The sequence below is a fragment of the Camelus ferus genome, chromosome 5 (assembly GCF_009834535.1).
Source record: "Camelus ferus isolate YT-003-E chromosome 5, BCGSAC_Cfer_1.0, whole genome shotgun sequence".
Taxonomy (NCBI): domain Eukaryota; kingdom Metazoa; phylum Chordata; class Mammalia; order Artiodactyla; family Camelidae; genus Camelus; species Camelus ferus.
The window spans coordinates 14,463,932-14,486,240 of NC_045700.1; the positions used below are offsets into that span (position 1 = coordinate 14,463,932).

Genomic DNA, 22,309 nt, shown 5'->3' on the forward strand with positions numbered 1-22,309 from the left:
AAATAAAAGTTATTTATACAGGTCAAAAACTTTACTTTTTTAAGTGAGAGAAATTTTTCACTTGTATTTCTTCTATAATAAAGTGTTATTAAATAAAACATGATCTAGCATATTTAAATTGTCAAACTAAAGCAAAGAGGTCACAAGAAACCCATGACAAAATTCACTAAACACAATAAAATCTCAACCTCCACCAGAGATAAGGTCTCAAGCATAAAAAGCCAAAAAAAGTATTGTTGTAGGAATGTTTCAGTTATGTTTTTAAAAACTGTGTAAGATATATTTTGATCTGAGTAAAATTATAATCCCACCAAGTCAACATACGCTTGATGGATAATTAAAAAGAAAAAATTGAAAAACAACAGTAAGTAAAAATAGGAAAATTGCATGGGGAATTGTTTCTTAAAAAGCTTTCCTCCTATTTCTACCCTATTTGCACTATATGGACTTAGTAATTTAGTTATAACACTAGCAGAGGGATGTGTTAAATTTCAGTCACGTATACAAAAGGAAATTTCAAATAATTTAGGTAAAACCCACAACAATCTCCTTATATAACTTCAGAAATCCAGCATACAGTTCTAGACCTAAAACTTGTTGCGTATTTCTCAATTAAGTTATAAATTTCTGAATCCTTCAAGTTAAATAGTTCTTCATTCAAAACATCTACATGCACTTGAGTTGAAATAGCATTCAACTGCTACACTTTCATTTAAAAACAATTATACCCTTAATAAGGTGGATAGGAAATACTGAAGGGAGGAAATTCTAAATCCAGTCTATTCTTAAATGTTAGAAAGCATCTCTAGCAATTTATTTATAATGTACACAGACATCTAGACAGCTCACTATAAATTTCCTAGAAAACAAAGATTATGAAAATAACTTTGAACCGTATCTACAGACTTTCTAGGTCAAATATCCATGCTCATTAGTGGCAATGACTGTATCCGCTAATTAAAAACACTACACTTGCAGCATTAAAACTGGCTGGGTGAGAAAAAAATCCAAAATCAAAACCCTTCTTTCAGTACACAAATGAATTTTTAACATGCTACAAATTCTCAGAAGAAAGACAATGAAAATTAAAACTGCAAATTTTGGCAGAAAGATGAAATAGAGAAAGGGTACAATGGTGATGAGATCCTAAGGTTCAAAAGATCAAGATTATATGGGCCTCCAACAAAGACTTAATACAGCTACTTAACATAACCAAAACCAAATTTTACAAAGATGAAAGTTAACACATCAGTAATCTCCTGAAATAAACATTTAATCATAACATAATGCCTTATAAAAGATTACAAAATCAGTATTTTACAGGCTGAACTATATTCCTCCGCAAAAGATATTTTGAAGTCCTAATCTCCGGTACCTTGGAATGTGACCTTACTTGGAAATAGGGTCTTTCAAGTTAAAATGAGGTTATCAGGATGGGTCCTAATCTAAAGACTAGTGTTCTTAGAAAAAAAGAGAAATCTGGACATAGCCGCACACAGAAGACAAACAATCATAAGACACAGAGGACAAGCATGTGACTGAAGTGAAGCATACACAAGACAAAGAACTTCAAGGATTGTCAGCAAACACCAGAAGCTTTAAGGAACAATGAAGATTTCTCCCCTAAAACCGTCAGCAAGATCATGGCGGTGTTGACACCTTGATTTCACATTTCTAGCTTCTGGGACTTTCAGATTCTGTTGTTTTAAGACACCCAGTTTTCAGAACTTTGCTACAGCAGCCTTGGGAAACTAATACAAGCATACACAATAGTCTAATACTAAACTCAAATATGACTAATGTCAAGTACTAATTCAAAAAAGTACTTCTATTTTAGTCAGCAACAGAGCAAATATTTGTAATCAAAATCTTACACAACAAACTATTGATATATATATATACACACACATATATATATATGACATAAGCAAAGAAAAATAAACCTGTCCTTCAATGTAGATAACAAATATGCATGAAAAAAAAACAAGGAAAAAGACAACAGTACTACCAAATTAAGACCACTATATTCACATGAATGAGCTACTTCATCAGTGTCAACCTAAAATCCATTCTAGGTATTATAAAGAACTAGAGTTCGGGAATAGCCTAAATTCTAAAATAATCAATCCCTAGAAAAGTATACCAAAAGTAATCAGAAGTGCAAAAGTCAAGTAGGTTTGTTTCTAGAGTGAAAAAAAATATAAGAGCTCTCCTTTTATTTTTCCCAAGATAAAATGATTATTAAAAAAGCACACCACACTGTATAGAAATCAACATTCTCTCCCATAACTCTGTGCATCTAGGACTATAGAAATGCCACTGTCCCTGCCCCACATCTTCAGATTAACATTCTCAGGTCACGACAATTAAGTCTTCCCGAAGGGGATTTTCTGGGGGAAAAAAAGCTATTTCCTCAGCTCATATTTCTCTCTTCTCATAGCATGCACCAGCAATCCATCCAAGAAGTATATATGAGGGGATCCACCAGCAAATCAACAGTTGTTGACAGCCATTAAGATTAAAGACAAGCACAAAGGGATAGGTCAACATACTGGCCAAAAATCCTGTGATGGCTTGGGAATAACACTTCATTTCATTCGCAATGGAAATCCCACTGTCCAGTGCATAGGTATTGACAAGGTAGGCCAGTAAGTTACAGACCCATGGAGAAATGATATTACCTAGGAGGTGAGGAGAAAGACCCGCAAAAAATCCTAGGATGCCCTTTTCCCAATATAGTTACTATGGAGTCACAAAGTCCACAGTACTTGTATTCTCCGCCAATGAATTGTACCACAAATCTAAGAGTGATCACGTGGAAGGAATGCGTGATCAGGGTAGCAGCAAAATGAGCCATCATCTCTTTAGCTGTCTCCCTAATAACTCAAAGGAAGATGAAAGTTCTTTCTGTACATTTCCAGATCCTGACTCTTCAATCTTGTCACAGTCCTGGTAATGTTGTAAAACTTTACCATGGACCACAGTTCCAAAGACCTCTGAGTACAGGTTTGGCGTTAAGCCTGTGAACAAGCCACGCTTCTCATTGATGATGGCAATATGCTGAGCATAACAAAAGAGTCCAGGAAGCTGACATACTTGCCGTCCAAATATATTTCATCCTATTGTTGGAGGAAGAGGCTCATGTCCCACTGGGATGAGCACCTCATATCCCATCGTACATGAGCAGCTGGGACAGGATGGTGAGACCAGGAGCACTGGACTGGCCATGTCCGCCATGATGGCACCTGTGGACCGACAGATGGAGCCAACCGAGCCGGTCCTGGATCACGTGCTAGGATCACTGGCTTCACTGGTCCGCCAGCAGCACACACACCAGCCAACAGCTCTCCTTTTAGATACAATTTTGACGGTGTATTTTTCATACTTCACACATTTAATTTTGTTCGTACTATATATAAACAAAAAAACAATGGATCTGTTTATGTCCAATAAGTGCCCAATTGCGACTAAAGATCTGCAGTTTTTGGCAAGCCTAGTAATTTCTACCTTGTTCTCAAGTTCAGATATTGAATCCTAAGCTGCTTTCACTATTCTCTGCTTGTTTATTTTTCCACTTCCTTCTTTTCATAAATTAATTAGAATACACAAAAATATTCAACGGTTGCATAAATACTACTGTGTAAAACTTGTGAAACTTCCAAAATTAAACTGTCTAGGAATTAGCACGACCAAGCAATGGCTCAAAAGGTTTGTCATCCGATATGCTAGTCTTAACTTGGCAGTAGTCAGGTAGATCAGAGGTGTGACTATATAATGTACAAAAGGCAAATTGTCTGCAAGTCAGAAGCACAAAAATATGTCCATCAAGGACCAGATACATAGTCCACGCTAACAAATAAGAGCACTAACAAACTAAGTGTAAGAGTATTTTTTAAAAACTTCTGAAAGAAACTATTGAAAGCTGATGGCTTTAGCTATTGTCAGCTAAAGTAAAGCTAACAAAAATAAGACAAAATAAAAACAATGTAAGTACTGTTATAAGGTATTAGAAAACAGCCAAAGATGAGATGCCACCCTTGTTTTGAAACATGGGCTCTTAGGGATGTCAACAAGCCTGAGCCTGGCAAACAACAATCATATCCACAAACCAAAGGACAGTCTACAAAGGGATGTGATGGGGGATGCATTACTTAATAATCAGTTACACACATAGTTAACAGCAATATCCTCAAAGCAGAAAATAAGTTTAATTATCAGCTCATTCATTTTTGTCTTTACAAAGATACTTGGTAGATTTGGTAAATGAAGAGCTAAACTGAGAGATGAAATAAATGGTTAGAGGTACAGAAATGAGGCCACACTTGAAACTTGGCACACCACGTTTTTAAAGGACTAAATCTTACAAGGTGTCAGAAAAAAATTCTTTCTTTTACTTATTAAGAAAAATATACTAAATTAGCTTGTTTGTGGCTTAAAAGAAATACTTACAAGAAGGGATGATAAACTGTGGTTCTGTATTTCCAGCATATCCTAGTTTTGTATACCTGAAAAACAAAAAGAATTTTATAATAATTTCACTAATGTATCTTAGCAATTATGAATTTAGTTCTTAGATTTCCATTTGATATAAAGTGAGATTCCATTGTAAGTAAATGATATACAAAATCTCATAGCTTTGATTCATTTAAGCATCTCTACTTTCAAAACTATATCAAAATTATAAAGACCCATAGCTTTTAACCAGAAATTCCACTTCCAGAACTGATCCTATAGGGATATTCAAACATATATGAAATAACATATACCAGGGCCTTTTGCTACAATCTTGCTTATAATGGCAAAAGACTGGAAACAACCTGAATAATCACCAAATGAGAAACTAGTTAACGATGCAGTGTTTATATTACATAATTTTATGCAGTGAATAAGCTCTTAATGTACAGATATGGAACAATCTACAAAATATATGGCTAACTGAACAAAGGAAGGTACAGAACAATGGTTCAAGTATGTAATATCTGTATAAAAGTAAAGGGTAGGGGTAAGAACATATAAAATATATTTGACTAAACAGGCACGGAGTATCTCTTGAGAAGTATAAAGAAATCCATAACTTTGGTTGTCTCTAGCAAAGGGAACTGGGTATGTGACAGGCAAGGGTAAGAAGATTTTTTATTGCATATTATTTCATACTATTTGAATGCATTATTATTCAAAAACAACAATAAATAATTTTAAAATATTTTGCCAAGATAGACTTAGCCTGTATTCTTACAACAACAAAATAACAACAACGGTTAGAAACTATAAAAGCTGAGTTTTGACAAGCAACATGTTGGAGGCTACTTAGGAGATAGCCAAACATGTTTCGGCTGTGTGGAAAAACCTATTAACTAAGAGCAAGCTTAAAAAGAATAACAACAAGACTTTATATTATTCTATATTCAAATTCACTGCCAAACAGTAGGCAGGTAAATTGCTATGATATTCCTGGATGCTAATAATATCTGCAGAAATATTTTTCTAATATAAAAGGGGAGAAAAATCTCTCTTTGATGTACATTTTAGTCCCAAAATTAAGTTCAAGAACTGAGAGCACCAAACAGACTAAATTATTAAAAATAAAGGGACAACATAAACTGTTCAAAATGTGATACTGCTCTATTGACTAAACCTCTTCAGAGATTCCCCACTATACATGTTTTAAAAATAAATAAGCAAAACTTCTTCACAGGGCATAAAAAGAGCTCTTTTAATATTTGGCTCCTGACAACCTCTTCCAGCAGCCCTGACACCACATCACACTCCCTAATCATAAACTGTTAACAATTTCTAAACAGACCAACTCATTTCATGCCACAGAGCCACTATTAACACTGTTCCAGGTTAAATATCACTGCCTGTACATGAAAACTTTCATAACCTCCCAGACAGCTGATTATCTCTGCCCTTTGTGAGTGCAAGTATTGTTTAATAATAATTCCTAAATCTTGATTCCTTCATTTGTAAAATAAGGAGATGTAACTCAAGATTGTTCAGAGTATTAAATAAGAGAATAAGGTAAAGCATTAAGCACAGCACCTGGCACAGAGTACATGCTTAATATACGTCAACTCTAATTACTCTTTTCATTCATTCTCTCCAAATTTTCCATCCCTCCAATAATCAAATAAAGGCCAGGCAGATAACTGGACTTTTAAATGCTTATCATTATAATACAAGTTATTCCTTTACCCATAAACCAAAGTTAGTCTGCAGAGGATTTTCAGATTATAGCTTTTACCTGATATCGTTTCCATGCTTCCACTGCCAATTATTTTTTCCTTCAAGCAAAATCAGAGTTTACTTAAAACTGAGAAGCAAAACTAAATTCCCACTCAAATATTTTGTTGGTGTAAATATTTTAAACAATTGCTAAAACTACTCTTGAGCTTTTATTTTACATAAACATATAAACATCATATCAGGAACACATGTCAACCCATCCCATTACTCATGTTTTCAACTTTGATCATTTGGTTAAGATGGTAACTTCTAGTTATTATTTTTCTATTTGAAATTAATAAGCAACTATGGGGAGATACACAGAGACTAAAGTAGGCTAGTCCTCTTTTAAAATTTTCACCTACTTGTTTTACATCTCGATGATTCTCGCCCAAATTTATTATTATTATAATGGTTGTCAAATGGCAATTTTCTTTTTTTTTCCAAATTTTTTTTTAAAATTCTTCTAAATCAGTGTCTCTTCTTAATGTAAAACCTTCAAGTGTGGTAGAACAGAATTCCAATAACAGATGGAGGTCAGCATGATTGAACAGCTCACACCCTCCCCAGTCTGGGTACAGAAAAGAATCACTCAAATGCACACAACCACAGTCAACTGATAAGAATAATCTGTTTCCACTGAATTCATTGAAACTAACTGTAACCTAACTGAAGTAAGAGGGTACGATCAGTGAAAACAGTAGTGGAAAAAGAAGAAGCTACGTGACAGTGAGAGAAGAGGGCCGACAGTATACTACACTCTCACCTCTCCCCAGTAGACAAAAAGAACTATCTATACCTTATCAAAATAAAGACTTGTTTAAAACAAGCCAGTCTAAAACTGCCTGAGCCACAATACCCTAAACGGGTCTACTGTTTTACCAACAGTTCCTGGAAAGATTAATACCTAATTATTCCTTCATCTAATCCTTTCACTTTTATGCCCAAAGCTGTTGAAGTAATTATACACAGTAGTACCCTAGCAGAACAGAATGTCTTGCTTCCAATTCTGTGACCTCCTACAAAGGAGAATAATCTCCCTAAAAATCACTGCCTAACTCAAAAATCTTCAAATGAGGCTCTAGTGCCCACAAACCTGTTACCATTTCTATAAAATGACTCATTGTAAATAATTCATAAAGTACCTTTCAGATAAAAACTTATGATACTGATTTCTTCAGCTAAATATTAAAATTCTCCATAATAAGTCTCAATTTAACTTTATGTGTCTCCCTTCATTTGCTTCCATGAACCCAACTCAAAGCCCCCTGCAAGTGTTACTCATTTTCCCCTATATGCCTTGCATATTGACCTTCTCCACTGCACCCTCTCAAAAAGCTCTCACCACAACTTAGGACTCCTCCACGAAGTCTTTCCAGATCATTTTAACTATCAGTCATCCTTTCCTTCAATAAGTTTTTTATCTCAATCACTTGATGAACATGTATATAAGCTTATATTGCTATTTTTAATGTGTGTAAATACCATCTGCCAAGTAGGACAGTAAGATATTTTAAGTAGAAACCATATTACAGTAGAAATTCTCTTAAGAAACACCCTTTTAACAAGCTCACTAGGTAAATCAATACTCCATTCCTGGTTAAAATCAAACTCCCTAGGTTGAATATATACAGCAATAAATTACTCTCAAAACAACTACAACAAAAGGATCTAATGAACTTAATAAAAAACTCAAGACATAATCAAAACTAGTATGTTCTTCCCTCAAACACAAAAGTAACTACATATAGTATATCAACTGCATGGATATAGCATAACATTTAATCATTTCTACTACATTTAAAACACCATAGCAAAATAGTTTTCTAAATTTGGGAGAGCAACACAAATACATTTTCTAATGTTCTCCTGCCTTGGATTTAAAATTTAAATAACATCCCCAAAGAACAAAATCATGTAGAGTCTAGACACACTAGATACAGACCACTATGACATATGATTATCATAGAAAACAGTATTTTCATCAATTTTTAATGTGAAAATACCTTTAATTTGTATTTCTAAATATCATTTTTTAAATAACTACTCTTTTAGAGCAGTTTCAGGTTCACAACGTAACTGAGCAGAAAATACACAGTTCCCATATAGCCCTCCCCACCCACACATATATACTCTCCTACCCTTAACATACCTCATCAGTGTGGCATATTTGGTACAATCGATAAGCCAACATGGGCACATTATTATCAAAGTCCATAGTTTACATTAGGGTTTACTCTTGATGTTGTACATTCTATGGGTTTTGACAAATGCATAATGACATGTAGCCACTACAGTATCATATAGAATAATTTCATTGCCCTAAAAATCCCTTGTGCTCCATCTATTCATTCCACAGCTACAGAAATAATAAAAAGATCATGGTTCCCAGGGGTTTGGGGAGAGGGAGGGAGGGAGGAATGAATATTTTCATCAATTTTTAAGAAATACAAGGGGAAATGTCCCAGTTTACTTGACTTTAAAAGTTGCTTAGCCTCTAAAAATTAATTTGGTTTCTGGCTCAAAGAAAAATGTTTGTGGTATAGAATATAACCTAAAAAATAGAGAAAGTCATATCCTAAAATCTGGAAAAGACTTGATGAGTTAGGTTAAATCCCCCAAAAAGTCATACTTTCTCTAGTGCAGAGAGCAAGACACAAAATGACAAAATAAGAACTTAACTCTTTAAAACTACTCTCTTATACTATTAGCAAATTTTAAAGAATGATTTTTAAATTGAGCTTTAACAATCTTAAAAAAAAAGAATCAAAGTTCAGAAAGTATATAGAAAAATACATCAGAATTAAAAAATCAGTACAGGATTATAGAATGCAGACTTAAAAGACATTTAAATGCTCATATAAAAAAATCTTAATGTTCATATATGAGCAGAAAAGAAAAGCAGTTAAGTAAAGAGGAGAGATGAGGAAAAGAGTCTAAGAAGATCTGATGGAACTGTTGAGCTAAGTCTAAAAGGATGAGCTAAACAGTAGGTACATTTCCAACCATTTATATACCAATGGACACAAAACATGGTAATAGTTGAAGAAAACATCTGAATAAACTGGAGGGGATGTGAGTATATCTGTAAAAGGTTTGCTTCAAAACTTCATTTATATAAATTTATTTCTTTATATAAATATAAGAAAAAGAAATAAAGACATTAAATACCAAATTTGTTTAGAACTTTCAAATAAAAGCTTTTCAAATATAAACTAGCTTTCAGTAACTCAATTCTATCAGATTTTGCACCTGAAATGGCTACTTTGATTAAGATATTTTTATAATGAACTTTCAAAATTCTTCATAGTCACCATAAAGAGGAAACTGTACAAGTAGATGGCAGAAGAGTTTCTCTCATTTTTTTCCCTGACTAAAAGAAACTTTCTCACAATTAATTGGCACTTGATAAGCTGAATACTTATTAAATTATAATTTAAGGATGTGATCATTTTATTTAAACTGAAAAGCTTAGTTTTCACTGACATATGCAAATTTCAATTTTTGTAGTAATACAAATAGATTTCAAATCAACCGAACTTTTTCATAAAGAATTTCTGTAAGCAAATATGTTCCTCTGCTCGTAATAATACAGTTCCTTAGAATTAAAAACAAATACTGACCAAGTATCACAGCAAACCATTTTTAACCTTACTTTTCCAAAACAAATTTTTGTTTTGAATTCATAAATTGTGTCTGTACACTATTTTTCCATAGCCTTTGCAATTTTCTATTTAAGTTTTTTGGGGTGTTCAAAGAAGTCATTCATATAATTAAGCAACTTAGGAAGGCAATACTTAACCTGATTATACAAGTCTACATTTCAAACATTCTCTCTCTCTCTCTCTCACGCACACACACACACACACACACCCCCCAAACTCTTTCTAAGCTGTTTTCAGCAAAAACTCTTCCTTCAGACAGCTAGTAGACACTTTGATAACATATCCTCCCCTTACACTTTAAACATGGGATTAAACAGCTTCAGTTTTTTCTTAATTTGCCATTTGGATAACATCATTTAGTACAGAATTCAGACATGGGACAAACTTTCACATCTGCAAGCTATTTACTCAAATCGATCTACATATCTATGCAATGGCTATCAAAATCCCAACTTTTTTTTTTTTTTTTTTGCAGAAATAGAAAATCTATCCTAAAATCCATATGGAATCTCAAGGGACTATGAATAGCCAAAACAATCTTGAAAAATAACAAAGTTGGAAGTTTCATATTTGGTGATTTCAAAACTTCAAAGTTACAGTAACCAAAGCTGTGTGGCACTGACATACATACAGACATTTCTCCAAAGGAGATCACAAAAGGTCAACAAGCACATGAAAGGATGCTCAACATTATTAATTATTAAGAAAATTAAAATCAAAACCAAAGTGAGATACCACTTCACATCCATCAGGATGGCTATTACCAAAAAAACAAAAACAAAAACACTGGTGAGGATGTGGAGAAACTGGAACCCTTGCACATTGCTGATGAGAATGTAAAATGGTGCAGCTGCTACAAAAAAAACACAGGGATTCCTAAAAAAATCAATCATAGAATTACCACACAATCCAGCAATACTATTTCTGAATGTATAACCCCCAAAAGTTGAAAGCAGGAGCTTCAACAGGTTTTTGTATGCTGATGTTCACAGTAACAGTATGCATAATAAAGGTGGAAGCAACCCAAGGGTTCATTGACAGATGAACGGATTAACAAATGTGGTCTATACGTACAATGGAGTAATAGCCTTTAAAAAGGAAGTAAATTCTGACACATGCTACATATAATACGAACGAACCTTGAGGACATCATGCTAAGTGAAAATAAGTCAATTACAAAAGGTCAACTACTATATGATTCAGCTACTAGCTCTAACAGGAAGATGTAGATTTTCCTTCACCTATGATTCCAAAGTCTCATTTATACCTACCAGTGCATTTGCCAAACTGTCATAATCACTTGTGTACATGTGAGCTTCCTAAAGGCAAGCAGCATTTACTATTCATCTTTATATTCCCCACAAAAGTACTACACAAGTATTCAATTTCTCCAATGATAAACAAACTAACATATAAACTATTTCCTCCCTTTCTAGTTTATTTATATATATATGTTATCATATACATATAAAAGAGTGTAGCTCAAATTCTTTACATTATAATCCTAGTTTACAAGTAAAAAAAAAAATAGCCTGTCATTATCAAGTAGGTCCTACTTTCCAAAACACTCCATAATCCCAAATTGCAAGATTAGTATACCTCTGTTCTAATGAAAAATCTCATACTACTCACATCATCAGTTACTTTAAAAAAAAATCATTTTTCACATGTTTAGACTGAACATTGTGTGAAACTCACAAGGGGTTTTGCACTTTTGGAAAAAGTGTTAATTCAAAATGCTAGTTAGTAACGGATCAAGTAGTTATTAAAATAAGGAATTTAAAGCAACATTTAAAAAAAATGGGGCACAGATTTCCCATACCCATCTTTCCCTTTTGGCAAACATACACTTCTTTCTGCTAGAATTGAATCCCCATTCCTATTCTGAGGGACCCACAGGAAGCAAAACCCCATATCCCTTTATAGGAGGGAGCTGACGCTACCCTTCCCACTTCTGTCAGCTACTATATATCACATGATCTATGTCTAGCCAATCTGAGCTTAGGTTAGAACTTTCCATCTTCACTGAATAACCATAAGTTAAAGAAATGGTTTAGAATTCATATTGCAGTTTCTAATTGCAGCATCCTGCAGACTTCCTGCACTATGACTTTGGTACCAGATTCTTGATTCCTGGCATCCCTTTTTCTCTGCTTTTCTGGGCATGGTACTCTAGTCTTCACATCAATTTTGTGATCTATATCATATCCTTTCAATAATTCCTTTTTTTTGCTTATATTAGCTGGAGTTATTTTGCTGTCTGCTCCCAATTTCTCACTGCTAGAGCCATAAGTTACATTTCTCTCATTTCTACTTCTCAAGAGTCTCCTATCAATTTTAAATTGTTTCACTTGATTAAAAAAAAAATCAAAGTTTTGTTTTGTTTTTAAACTAATTTCCCTGACAGCAAGGCAACTTAAGAAGGCACATCTCTTTGAAAAGTGTTTTGTAAGCTATAAAACTCTCAACTAGTCTTTTATATAATCAAGAAAAGATAGGGGAAAAAAGCCCCCAAGTCTCTTTCCTTTGCTGTTACTATTACCTTTTTTGATTATTATGAAGCAAAATTTTAAAATGAATACTTTCAAACAGGAAACATACAAGCTTTTACAGTGTGCTTTTTCAATAAAATGCATCTAAATTCATCATACACTCCAGAAATAACAATTTTGTTAATCTTATTTTAGAAAAACAATCTATTTTCTGATAACCCATGTGTTTCCCCTAATCTATACATTCAGAATCAAATGTCAAATGTGTATTAAGTCCTGAGTCTAATTTAAAAAATTCTTTTTTATAGTCCTATAGTCTCAAGCTCTTTTTATTCTTAGGTTGAATTGTTTCATTTCCATGTTATATGCAACATTAAAGAATGACTTCTTAAATGTATCTGTTATTTATTTTCAAATTGCAGCTTATCAAATACGTACGTAATATGTAATTAAACATCATTTCCTTAATTGAGATGTCCTGAATTAACCAGCAATCATCAGTTTTATCAAGTTAGATACAATGTATGTTCTTACAGTTTTCAAAGGGCTAATAAGTACTTCTATGTCATTTAACTTGCATGTGTTTCAGATTAATAAAATCAATAAATTAGTCATAAAGACCTCCCTATATATTTCATATTTGTACTAAAAATTAGCAGTTCTAAAAGTAGAAACTTATTTTTCTAAATATGTAGCTAAAAATTTGAACACTCTTCAAAAACTGGGTTAACAATTTAACCACCCTTGTTGAATCTATTCCATGCCTGAACAGTACAGCACTAGGCCCTGGAGTCAGACTGCCTCAGGGCTCAAATTCTAGCTCTACTACTTAACTATTTCTGTGAGCAAGCTACTTAAGCTCACCATACCTCACATTCCTCAACTTTAAAACAGTAATTATACAACAGTACCTATTTTACAGGGTTTCTGGAAATGTTAAATAAATAATTATTTCAAAAATAGAACTCCAAAAAGGGCCTTGAAATGGCTGACTTGTACACATGCCATGCAGTAAGTCTTTAAATAACTGAAACCCAAAAACTAAAATACATATATCTAGATTTAAATGCTCAAAACAATAAAAAAGCATTATTTCTGTGAAAAGAGCAATAATTTTATGGAAACAGTTTCTAAGATGCTGGGGAACACAGAATCACAGGTTTTCATTTGAGCCTTATAGCATACATTTTTATTACAACACAAACACTAAAGCATTGTAACGCATATGTTGTGCCATGCCTCAATCAAAACTACTATAACGTATATGTTACCTCAACTATTAAGAGGCAATTTCAATTGCTATAACTAACAAATGTGAACCCCTAAGAAAATTCAACAGAATTGAACAATGCTATCAATTAATAGCTAAAAACACTTCTGAAAGACATTTCTCAACGCTGGACCTCTGTTTAATTTGTAAATAAAAAGTGGATTAAATTATTTCTCAAAGTCTTTTTCAGCTCCATAATTCTGTGTGAATCATTAGCGTGTCTCTTAATTCACTGAAGAGTGAAGTGTCACAAATACACATTAAATGCTATTTTTGTAGCTTCAAAGTAACTGAATCTTTTAAATGTCTATAGCAGAAAAAAAGCAAACTGTATTTAATTATACTAAGATCTAAAACTTTAAGTAAACAAACACTTGTGTTTTATCATAGACCAATACTAAAAACAGTTTATATTTTTACATAGTTTCAAAACCAACCCTAAACTGTAAGGTATTTTGTACCCTAGTTCCCCTTCTTAAGACTTTTACCCTCCTTGTAGAAACCCCTCATTCACACTAAATACTGTAACTGAAAAAAGTGTTAAAGACACCCTTTCTCAGGAGTATTGCATTTTCAAAGGGCAAGAAGCCCTAAAGGAGAATGTTTAAAGATGGAGTGTTCAGCATCAGAACAGATAAAGAAACATTCTTTGGGATATGTGAGAGGGACAGGGAGAAGAGAAGGAATAAAAAGGAAAAAGACTTTATCTGACCACACAAATTCACGGCTGTTCCTTTCCTGGTTGCAAGGAGCATGTAATAATGACTTGAGTTTAAATAAACAGTTTGGAAAGGTTTTGAAATAAATTTTTGAAAGAAAATTATTAAAATTTCACATAACAGTCCTCTGGAAAAATTAGGGTATTATTTGTCTTTCTGCTCAGGTATTAATCAATCATGTAGGTACCTTTTATAAATTTTATGATATAAAGGTCCACATAAAGATAGCAACACACAAAATAACATTAATCACTATCCCATTTTGAAGGACCAAATTTAAAAAAATAATCCAGTAACATCCCCTTATCTTGCACTGTTACTCAATAATTCATGAATTTATAAGTGCTTGGTAACCTATAAAGCATGTTAATGTAGTGTTATTACTACTTAACTGCTTTGCTCTTACCTTTTTATGCTAGTGGCTATTACAGATTGGTAGTGTCATAAAAGAGGCTACAAGTTCCAAATGAATTACAGGTGAGCATTCAAATGCCTTTATGACAGGGGAATTTTGTATCAGGAAAAATTATTGCTTAAAGGTACATTTTACCCATTCCACACTTCTGCCACAATCCAAGCATTTAGCTGTTTCCACATGTTGGAAGAGGGGGAGCATTCTGGACAAGGAGGAACCTCATAAAGAAAAACTTAGCCTATCTTGAGCTAAACTCTCCTAAGAACTTTGCCTCTTAAAATGTGGGATGAGATCACTCACCGCTTCAAGCCAGTGCTCGCTCACTCTTTGTGATGCTCATGAAACCAGATCACATATCCAAGATTTTTTAAAGAAGAAAGATTAATATTCAATCTTTTTGCTCTCTCTTTAAATTGTTGCTCTATTAGCTTCAATTTATAAATTATAATGATGACTGCCAAATCCCCATCTTCATTCACGAAGTGCCTATATTTTTAACTTCCTCTAGAACATTTCCAATTACAGATCATTATTCCAAATTCAGTAAGAAATTCCAATGTTACTCAGTTTCTTAAAACCAGCTCTTTATTGTCCCACTCGAACTCAAAATCTGGATCTTCACTGATGCCTATTTGCAGTACACTAGAAACAACTGCCAAATCCTAACCATACTTTCATCTCCCATCAGCAAACATTCTGACTGAGCAAAGAACTAGACAGTATTGCAGGAGGTAAGAAAATAAGCATTAAGACAATGTGTTCCTTTCCTTATGAACTTTTCAATTCAATAAAAAAGGGAGCCAACTGATAACTATAATAATTACAATGTACTGAGCTCTTACCATGTGCTAAGCACTGTGTTGAACCATTTTCATACATTATCTCCAAAAAAACAAACACAAATAAAAAACCCCGTAAGGGAGATACTATGATCTCCAAATTAGAAAAATAAGATCTGTAGAGTTTGAAGTGCATGAGGTCACACAGCTAGTAAATGGTAGAGCCTGAACTCAGAGCTCTGACTACAAAGTCCTTGCTAACCATAAACAAACAGTACAAAACAATTTAATTGCCAGAAGAAAGGTAAAAACAGAAGAAGCAACTTTTCCCAAATTTATCTCTTTGACTCCCTTCCCACTGCCAACACCCTATTTCAGAATTCCTGCAAAGCTGGTGCCTAGAGGACTGCTTAAAAATCGTCTAGGGAGCCCATTTAAATGAGTATTTCTAGGCCCAACCCATGAGATTCTGAATCACTGGGCAAAGGGTGTTTCTGATGCAGATTTTTTAAAACCATACCCCTATTTCTTGCTCATTCATTCATTCAACAAAGATTCAAGTTTCTACTACGCACCAAATCCCATAACTTCATCTCAAATATCTCCCGTACCTCTGATCCTACTGCATTCCACTCTGCAAATACTCTAAAAACCCTATTTTCAACATTTCACTCATTCATCGGTGGATTTTTATTCCCTATCAAGTAAAATGATTGTGATCAAAGTTTTACTGACATATAATAAACACCTGGTACACCATAAGTGCTCAATAAATGTTGGTAGCTTTTCACATTACACAATCTAGATCTGCATTATGTTATTACGGTCTTCTGTTCATAAGGTAAGGCAATGGTGCAACATATGCTAAAAGAGCTGAACACAAGAAGCAGCTACTCTCCCCTTCACACTATATACGCTTTTCCTTCCCCTGCATCCATCCAAATCCTTAAAAGGAAAGCTCATATCCTACCTTCACTAAAAATTTCTTGGCTCTTCCTGACCACAATGTTTCGTTCCTTAAAACATACAGAATAGCTATTCTTACTGTCAGAAAAGTATGTATGTTGACATTTGATTAAATGCAGTCTTATATATCTTCTAATTCCTTTTTAACAATTTTTAGCTCTTGTCTCATTAAGATTCGTGAGAGCTGACTATATGATACATTTTCATTATAATTCCAAGAATGCCTGGCGGGGTGCTAAGTATACAGTCAGCGCTGATATGACAATACCACTTTTTCCACCTATGCAAGTAATCCTTAAGTCACTAACATTGATTTCTGCCTTTACAACAGCATGTACTTCTCTCAAAAATATCTAAATGATTCAAAATTGTCAAAGGCTCATCCTCTATGTAAGGAGACTATACACAGGAGATTGTATAGTTCAATGGCTCTAGCACACTTACTTGCTAAAATACCTTGGTCAAGTAGTTAAATTTCTCAAAATCTAAATTTTCCGGTCTAAAAATAGCGGTAATATTTCTCAGGCTGATATGAAAAGCAAATGAGATAATACAAAGCATTTAGCATAGGATCTGACACATAATTTTTAGTAAATGTTAGCTGTCAGTACTTCCCGATAAACAAAACCTGGAGAGTAAATTTTTTCTAGAGATTAAATTTAAGCAAAGTGACAAGGAAATAAGTCTGGGAATTCACATATCCAGGAAAAAAATCTAAACCAAGTCAGATTTGAACAGAAATTTTCCTCTAATTAATAAGGCTAGGATTTTTTAGTAAGATTACTTTAAGCAAGAATAAATAAAGTTAACCTCACTAATCCAAATAAAGCAACGTGCATAGTTTTGAAAAGGGGCTCAGGAGTCCCCATGGTATAAGAGAAAGAACACAGGGCTTAAATACAGAAAAACTTAACTATAAATAGTAACTCTCACCACCTGCTAACTATATGACATTAAAAAGGTAATTCAAATTCTCTAATCCTATGTTCTTACTTGTAAAATGAGGTAAAAACAGTTGTCACAATACTAATAAATTAAATAAAAAGCCTGACCAGCAGTTCCTCCACTAGTGGATATCTTTCCCTTCTGGGCTTAAAAGTAAAATTTCCGAACTATTTTACAATAATAAGGCTGAAAAATTCATTAGATACAACATATACCCAGTCCAAAGTCAATATTCCAACACAAAATTGGCAGGCAGGAAGAGATTGGCAGGAAAGGAAAAGACTAAGATTTTAGGGAAGACTAAGGAAGTATCTAACTTCTCAACAGGAGCATGTCTACTAAATGCAAACAGCATGCAAAACATGACTCATGAAGGAACAAGAATTTTAATGAATTTTTTTGGTAACAACTGGATACTGTGAATGTTTCTGCCCTTGGAGATGACTGTGAAATAGCATTATTATTACATATTATGTACAGAATTCATGTAAGAAACATGAACTTCCCACTTACGTTTTCTGCAACCCACTCAGCTCTTCCCCACTGCTCTCAAACAAGATCATCCTATCTGTTCTAATTGCTAGAACGTTACCACAAGATGAATAATATAAGTTTCTTATCCATTGACTCCAACAACATATTTATGCTTACATTTTAGGATTGCTAAGAAGTTTAACTCAATTAGGGAAATTCCTTGACTCATTCTAGATCTGAATATATCCAAGAGCTCTACAGTAAGGCTATAATAACACTGCTATCATAATCAATGGGAATAATTTTAAATTGCAGTACTTATTAGGGAAAAAAAGGGAAAAGAAATTTCACAATGCAAAGCTCTGTAACCAAGCTACAGCAAAAAATACATAAGGTGTTCCTTTATATGGCTTGAATGTTGAAGAATTTTGGATGAAAACATGCAAAAAATAACTTAGAATAAGAACCTTAACTTTACAAATATCACATCCTGAAAAATGCTTTAAAAAAAGTTTTCACTGGTAGCACGTTTGAGTTCATACCTTAGTCCTTAAGCAAACTGCTCTATCAATAAGAATCTCTGTCTCCAAATTTTATTCTACATTACTATTCCAATACAGAGCTCCCCCCTAAAAGTAGTAGATATGGTATCAACATGGAAGAAGTATTTCTTTCTATATTCTTTTCAAAAGAAATTATATTCTTTTCAAAAGAAATTATTTTCTTTTATGATCTGAGCTTAGGTGATTCTTCACAGTATGGTGAAATAGAGGATCTTTGCTGGAGGAGCTCTAATTTTAAATTTGCAGATTAAGTGTCATGTTTCCCAACTCTTAGAGTTTTTCTTATCTGAGACCACCAAATTTCAAAGATGGCCACTGTTTTCAGTCACCTTTTGCCTAACTTATATAATGAAATATAATGAGCAACTTGATTCCGGTTATAATTTTTCACTTATATTAAACGGGTAATTGTGATTGATGAATGCATTCTCTACAGCACAAAGGAACACACAAATTACAGGTGTACAATCTGCATCTGGAGACTATGGAATTCTGGAACACAGAACTTCCTATTAAGGCTTTATTGAGAGATGCTTATCACAGACTCAGTTTCAATGAGCTGTCCTCTATGTGCTAATAAAGTTAAAGGTGTAGATTTCCAAGAGATGCATTAATAGCCAACAGGAAAAAGCAAAATGCCTTTTGAAAACCAAAATAAATGGATCTCTAAGGTGGACTTTCAAATAGTGACAGATGGTAAAAGAAAGAATCCTAATCAGTTCCACTCAAATCATGAGGGTCAAGTTAACAACCTCTCCTTGTGAGGTAACACTAATGTAATACTGTAAAATATAATAATGCAATAATAACTGATACATTAAACGAAAAATATCTTAAGTATAGATTGAACCCTTCTTCCCCACACTTTCTGGTCACTCAGCCTGTGTTTTATATCGCCCTATCAGAAAGAGGTCACTTAAGGATAGTTAATCTCAGTGAAATACCCAGTATACTAATTCAAGAATAACCAAAACTATACTTCAAAAGGGGAAAAGAAATGAAGTGAGAAAAAGTTAACATCCTACTTAAGATGTTACCACGTTATTTATGAGGGCAACAATTATCTACACTAATTTTATTGACAATGGCAATAATTACTAAAGCATAAAATATTAATTATGTAGCAGTATTTTCACTTTAACAAAACATACTTGAAAATTCCTTCTCAGGCAGGCTGCCAAATCTAATTTTAAAACTGACGCTAAACATAAAACTACTCACCAACTGGACTGAGAAGGGTGAGGGGTAAAAAAAATACTGGTTCAGGAAAATGAGATTGGATTAAGAAAAAATTACTTTAATAAGCTGTCCACCAAAAAATACATAGAAGTTCGAAGTCTAAACGAGGCTGGTGTTTCCTAAGGGAATAGCTTAATAAATCGGTCTTTTCTCTATGCATGGCTGGGGTTTTAGAAACCGTCACACTTGCATAAAGGTATGAGCATGAAGATTATAGAGAAATTTTACAGAGAGCCAATATAGTGAGGAGCATATCATCCTTTAAGTAACATACCATCCTTTAAGTAACAATAGTTTGCTAAATAATAAAAAGGGGAAGGGGGAGGCTGGCGATCCACCTCTCACAACCCCGCCCCCAAATTGGAGTATTCTGAGAGACTGATATGTAATGATACATCAGCGCAGCATACACACGCACAAAAGAAAATACTTCCAATACTGTAACATAAAGCAATCACTCCACATTAAAATACAGGCAATATTTTCTACGTAAGTATATATAGTGTGCTGTAACTCTCTAAAATGCCTATTAATACGAAAGGAACCACCACTTTCACGCCCTTCCATATTTTAGTAAACTACACTACAGATCTATGATAAACAACTCCTTGAAAAGCAAGCACATTCCCTTTATACCTCCATTGCCTTCCTTCTCGCCTTAAGATACCGTCACAGAATGAACCTATACAACTTAAATTCGTTTATTTCCCTGTGTGCTTCCCTTCCTCCCTCTCCGTGGAACACAAATATATTTTTTAAGTTCACATAAATTGATACCCAGCACCAGTAACTAAGCCTATTTGAAATCTACTTCATTTTGAAAGTTCTAATAAGATGTGTTCAGGTTGGAAACGAAAAACTACCTTATAAGGGTATAAAAGACTGAAAGCAGGAAGCGGCTTTGACAAAACTAAGGAAGTTGCAGCGCGCTTGCTCACTGGGGGACTTTTTTAAGGCTAGAGAAGTAACACATGACACCTTTCTCTCAAATTAAAATGTGACTGGGTTGACCGGTAGAAACGCAGTGGGAGATGGAAAAGACCGGGAGTCGAAAAGGAAGAGGAGGTGGGTGGTCAAATGAAAGCCCCGACCGAGGTTCCCATTTTCATGGTCCGATTCTTCCCTTTCCCCACCCACACCCGGGGCCGAGTGTTGTCACAGCAAGCTTGCAAAATCTATAAGGAGCGCTTCTCTTTTCTCGCTCCTCTGCAAGGCCGGTCCCCGCGCTGGATTCCCCTCGGTCCCCAAACCCGCGGGCAGGAAAGGGCACCAAGGGAAAGGCGAACAGGGTGCGCCGGGCTCGGCGACCACCCAGCGCGATCGCGGGCCCGGGGAAGGCGACCGTCCCCGCAGCTCCCCGGACGGCGCTGCCCACCGCGGTGGGGGAAGGGCCCGGAGGGGTCGCGCGGAGAAAGCCGCTCCCGGGGGTGTTCTCGGCCCCGCGAGCCCGCCCAGGTCCCAGAGGGTGCAGCGAGGGGGACAAGGGAGGCCCCGGGTCCGGGCCCCACCCCTCGCAAGCCGGAGGGGCTGGGAATGACACCGCCGGCGGCGCTACCTCGCCGCCCCATTCATCTCCTGGCCTCCTCCCTGCCCCGCCATTTTCCTCTGTACGCCTCAGTTTCCCCACCCCCGCCCATCAGCCCCTTTACCCGGTGCCACAGTCCACCACACAGGCCGGCAGCCGTCCCGCCATCTTCCTCCACGCCTGCTGCTGCCGCTGCCGCCGTCTGCTCCGTGCCGGTTGTGGCCAGGGATGGGCGGCGGGAGGTAGGAGCTATCTGACCATTCACGGCCGGGCCGCCCTCTCCGTCCGGGGGGGAGCCGGGAAGCCGAAGCAGTAGCGAGAGAGCAGCAAGCTCGGTCAGCGGCTACCACTTCCGCAACCCAGGCAGGCAGGCAGTCCCCGCCCTGCCCCTCCGCGGCCTCCTCCCCTTCTCTCTCTCCCCTCCTCCTCACTCCTGCCCCCACCCTACAACTTCTTCCCCTCACGCCGCCTTTCCCCGGGAAGCCAAGATGGCCGCCGGTGCCGACGCCCCGGCCAGGCCAGGCCCAGGCCTCCAGCGCTCCCGCTTCCGGCTCCGAGCGGGCGGGGCGAGAGAGCATGCGCAGTGGGGTGCGCCGCCAGCCGCCGCTCCCATCCGGACCGTGAGGAAGTCCACCTCGGGTGTTGCACAAGGTAGGGGCGGAGAAGTCAGCCCGAGCTTCCAGCTCTCCTTCTGAAGCTGCAAGGGGCTATTAGTTCCAATTACTTCTGTGCTAGGTTGAGGAAAGAAAGGGACCGCATCCCGCAGCCACGAGTATCTCCTCCGGGGCCCCGGGGAAGACGGCCTAATTGAAAACATTGTCAGCGGCGCACACCTGTTTTTATAACTTGAGTGGCTGCTTGTCTGGGTGGAAAGGAGCGGTGGCAGAGCGAGGGTGAGCAGTCGCGGGAGGGATGAACAAAGGCTTGTGCCGCGGCTCGTCGGCCTTTGTGCGGTTTTGGTTGGTTGGTTTTCCTTAGTAACACTTGTGCGTTGTTACAACGTCGCACGTTACAAGTGTTACAACACGGTTT

At 36.0% G+C, this 22,309-nt stretch overlaps 1 protein-coding gene and 1 pseudogene across 1 annotated transcript in view; both read right to left on the reverse strand.

Annotated features, from left to right (window-relative positions):
* Positions 1 to 21,761, reverse strand: part of ACTR3 (actin related protein 3) — a 47,282-nt gene extending 25,521 nt beyond the window's left edge. The window contains exons 1-2 of the mRNA XM_032479327.1: positions 21,402 to 21,761; positions 4,450 to 4,505 (exon numbers count right to left, since the gene is read on the reverse strand). Coding sequence (XP_032335218.1) covers positions 4,450 to 4,505; positions 21,402 to 21,445 — 100 coding nt within the window. The 5' untranslated portion in view covers positions 21,446 to 21,761. The remainder of the gene's footprint in view (positions 1 to 4,449; positions 4,506 to 21,401) is intronic.
* On the reverse strand, positions 4 to 21,482 carry LOC116663582 (annotated as a pseudogene).
* Positions 21,762 to 22,309: the final 548 nt, after the last annotated feature.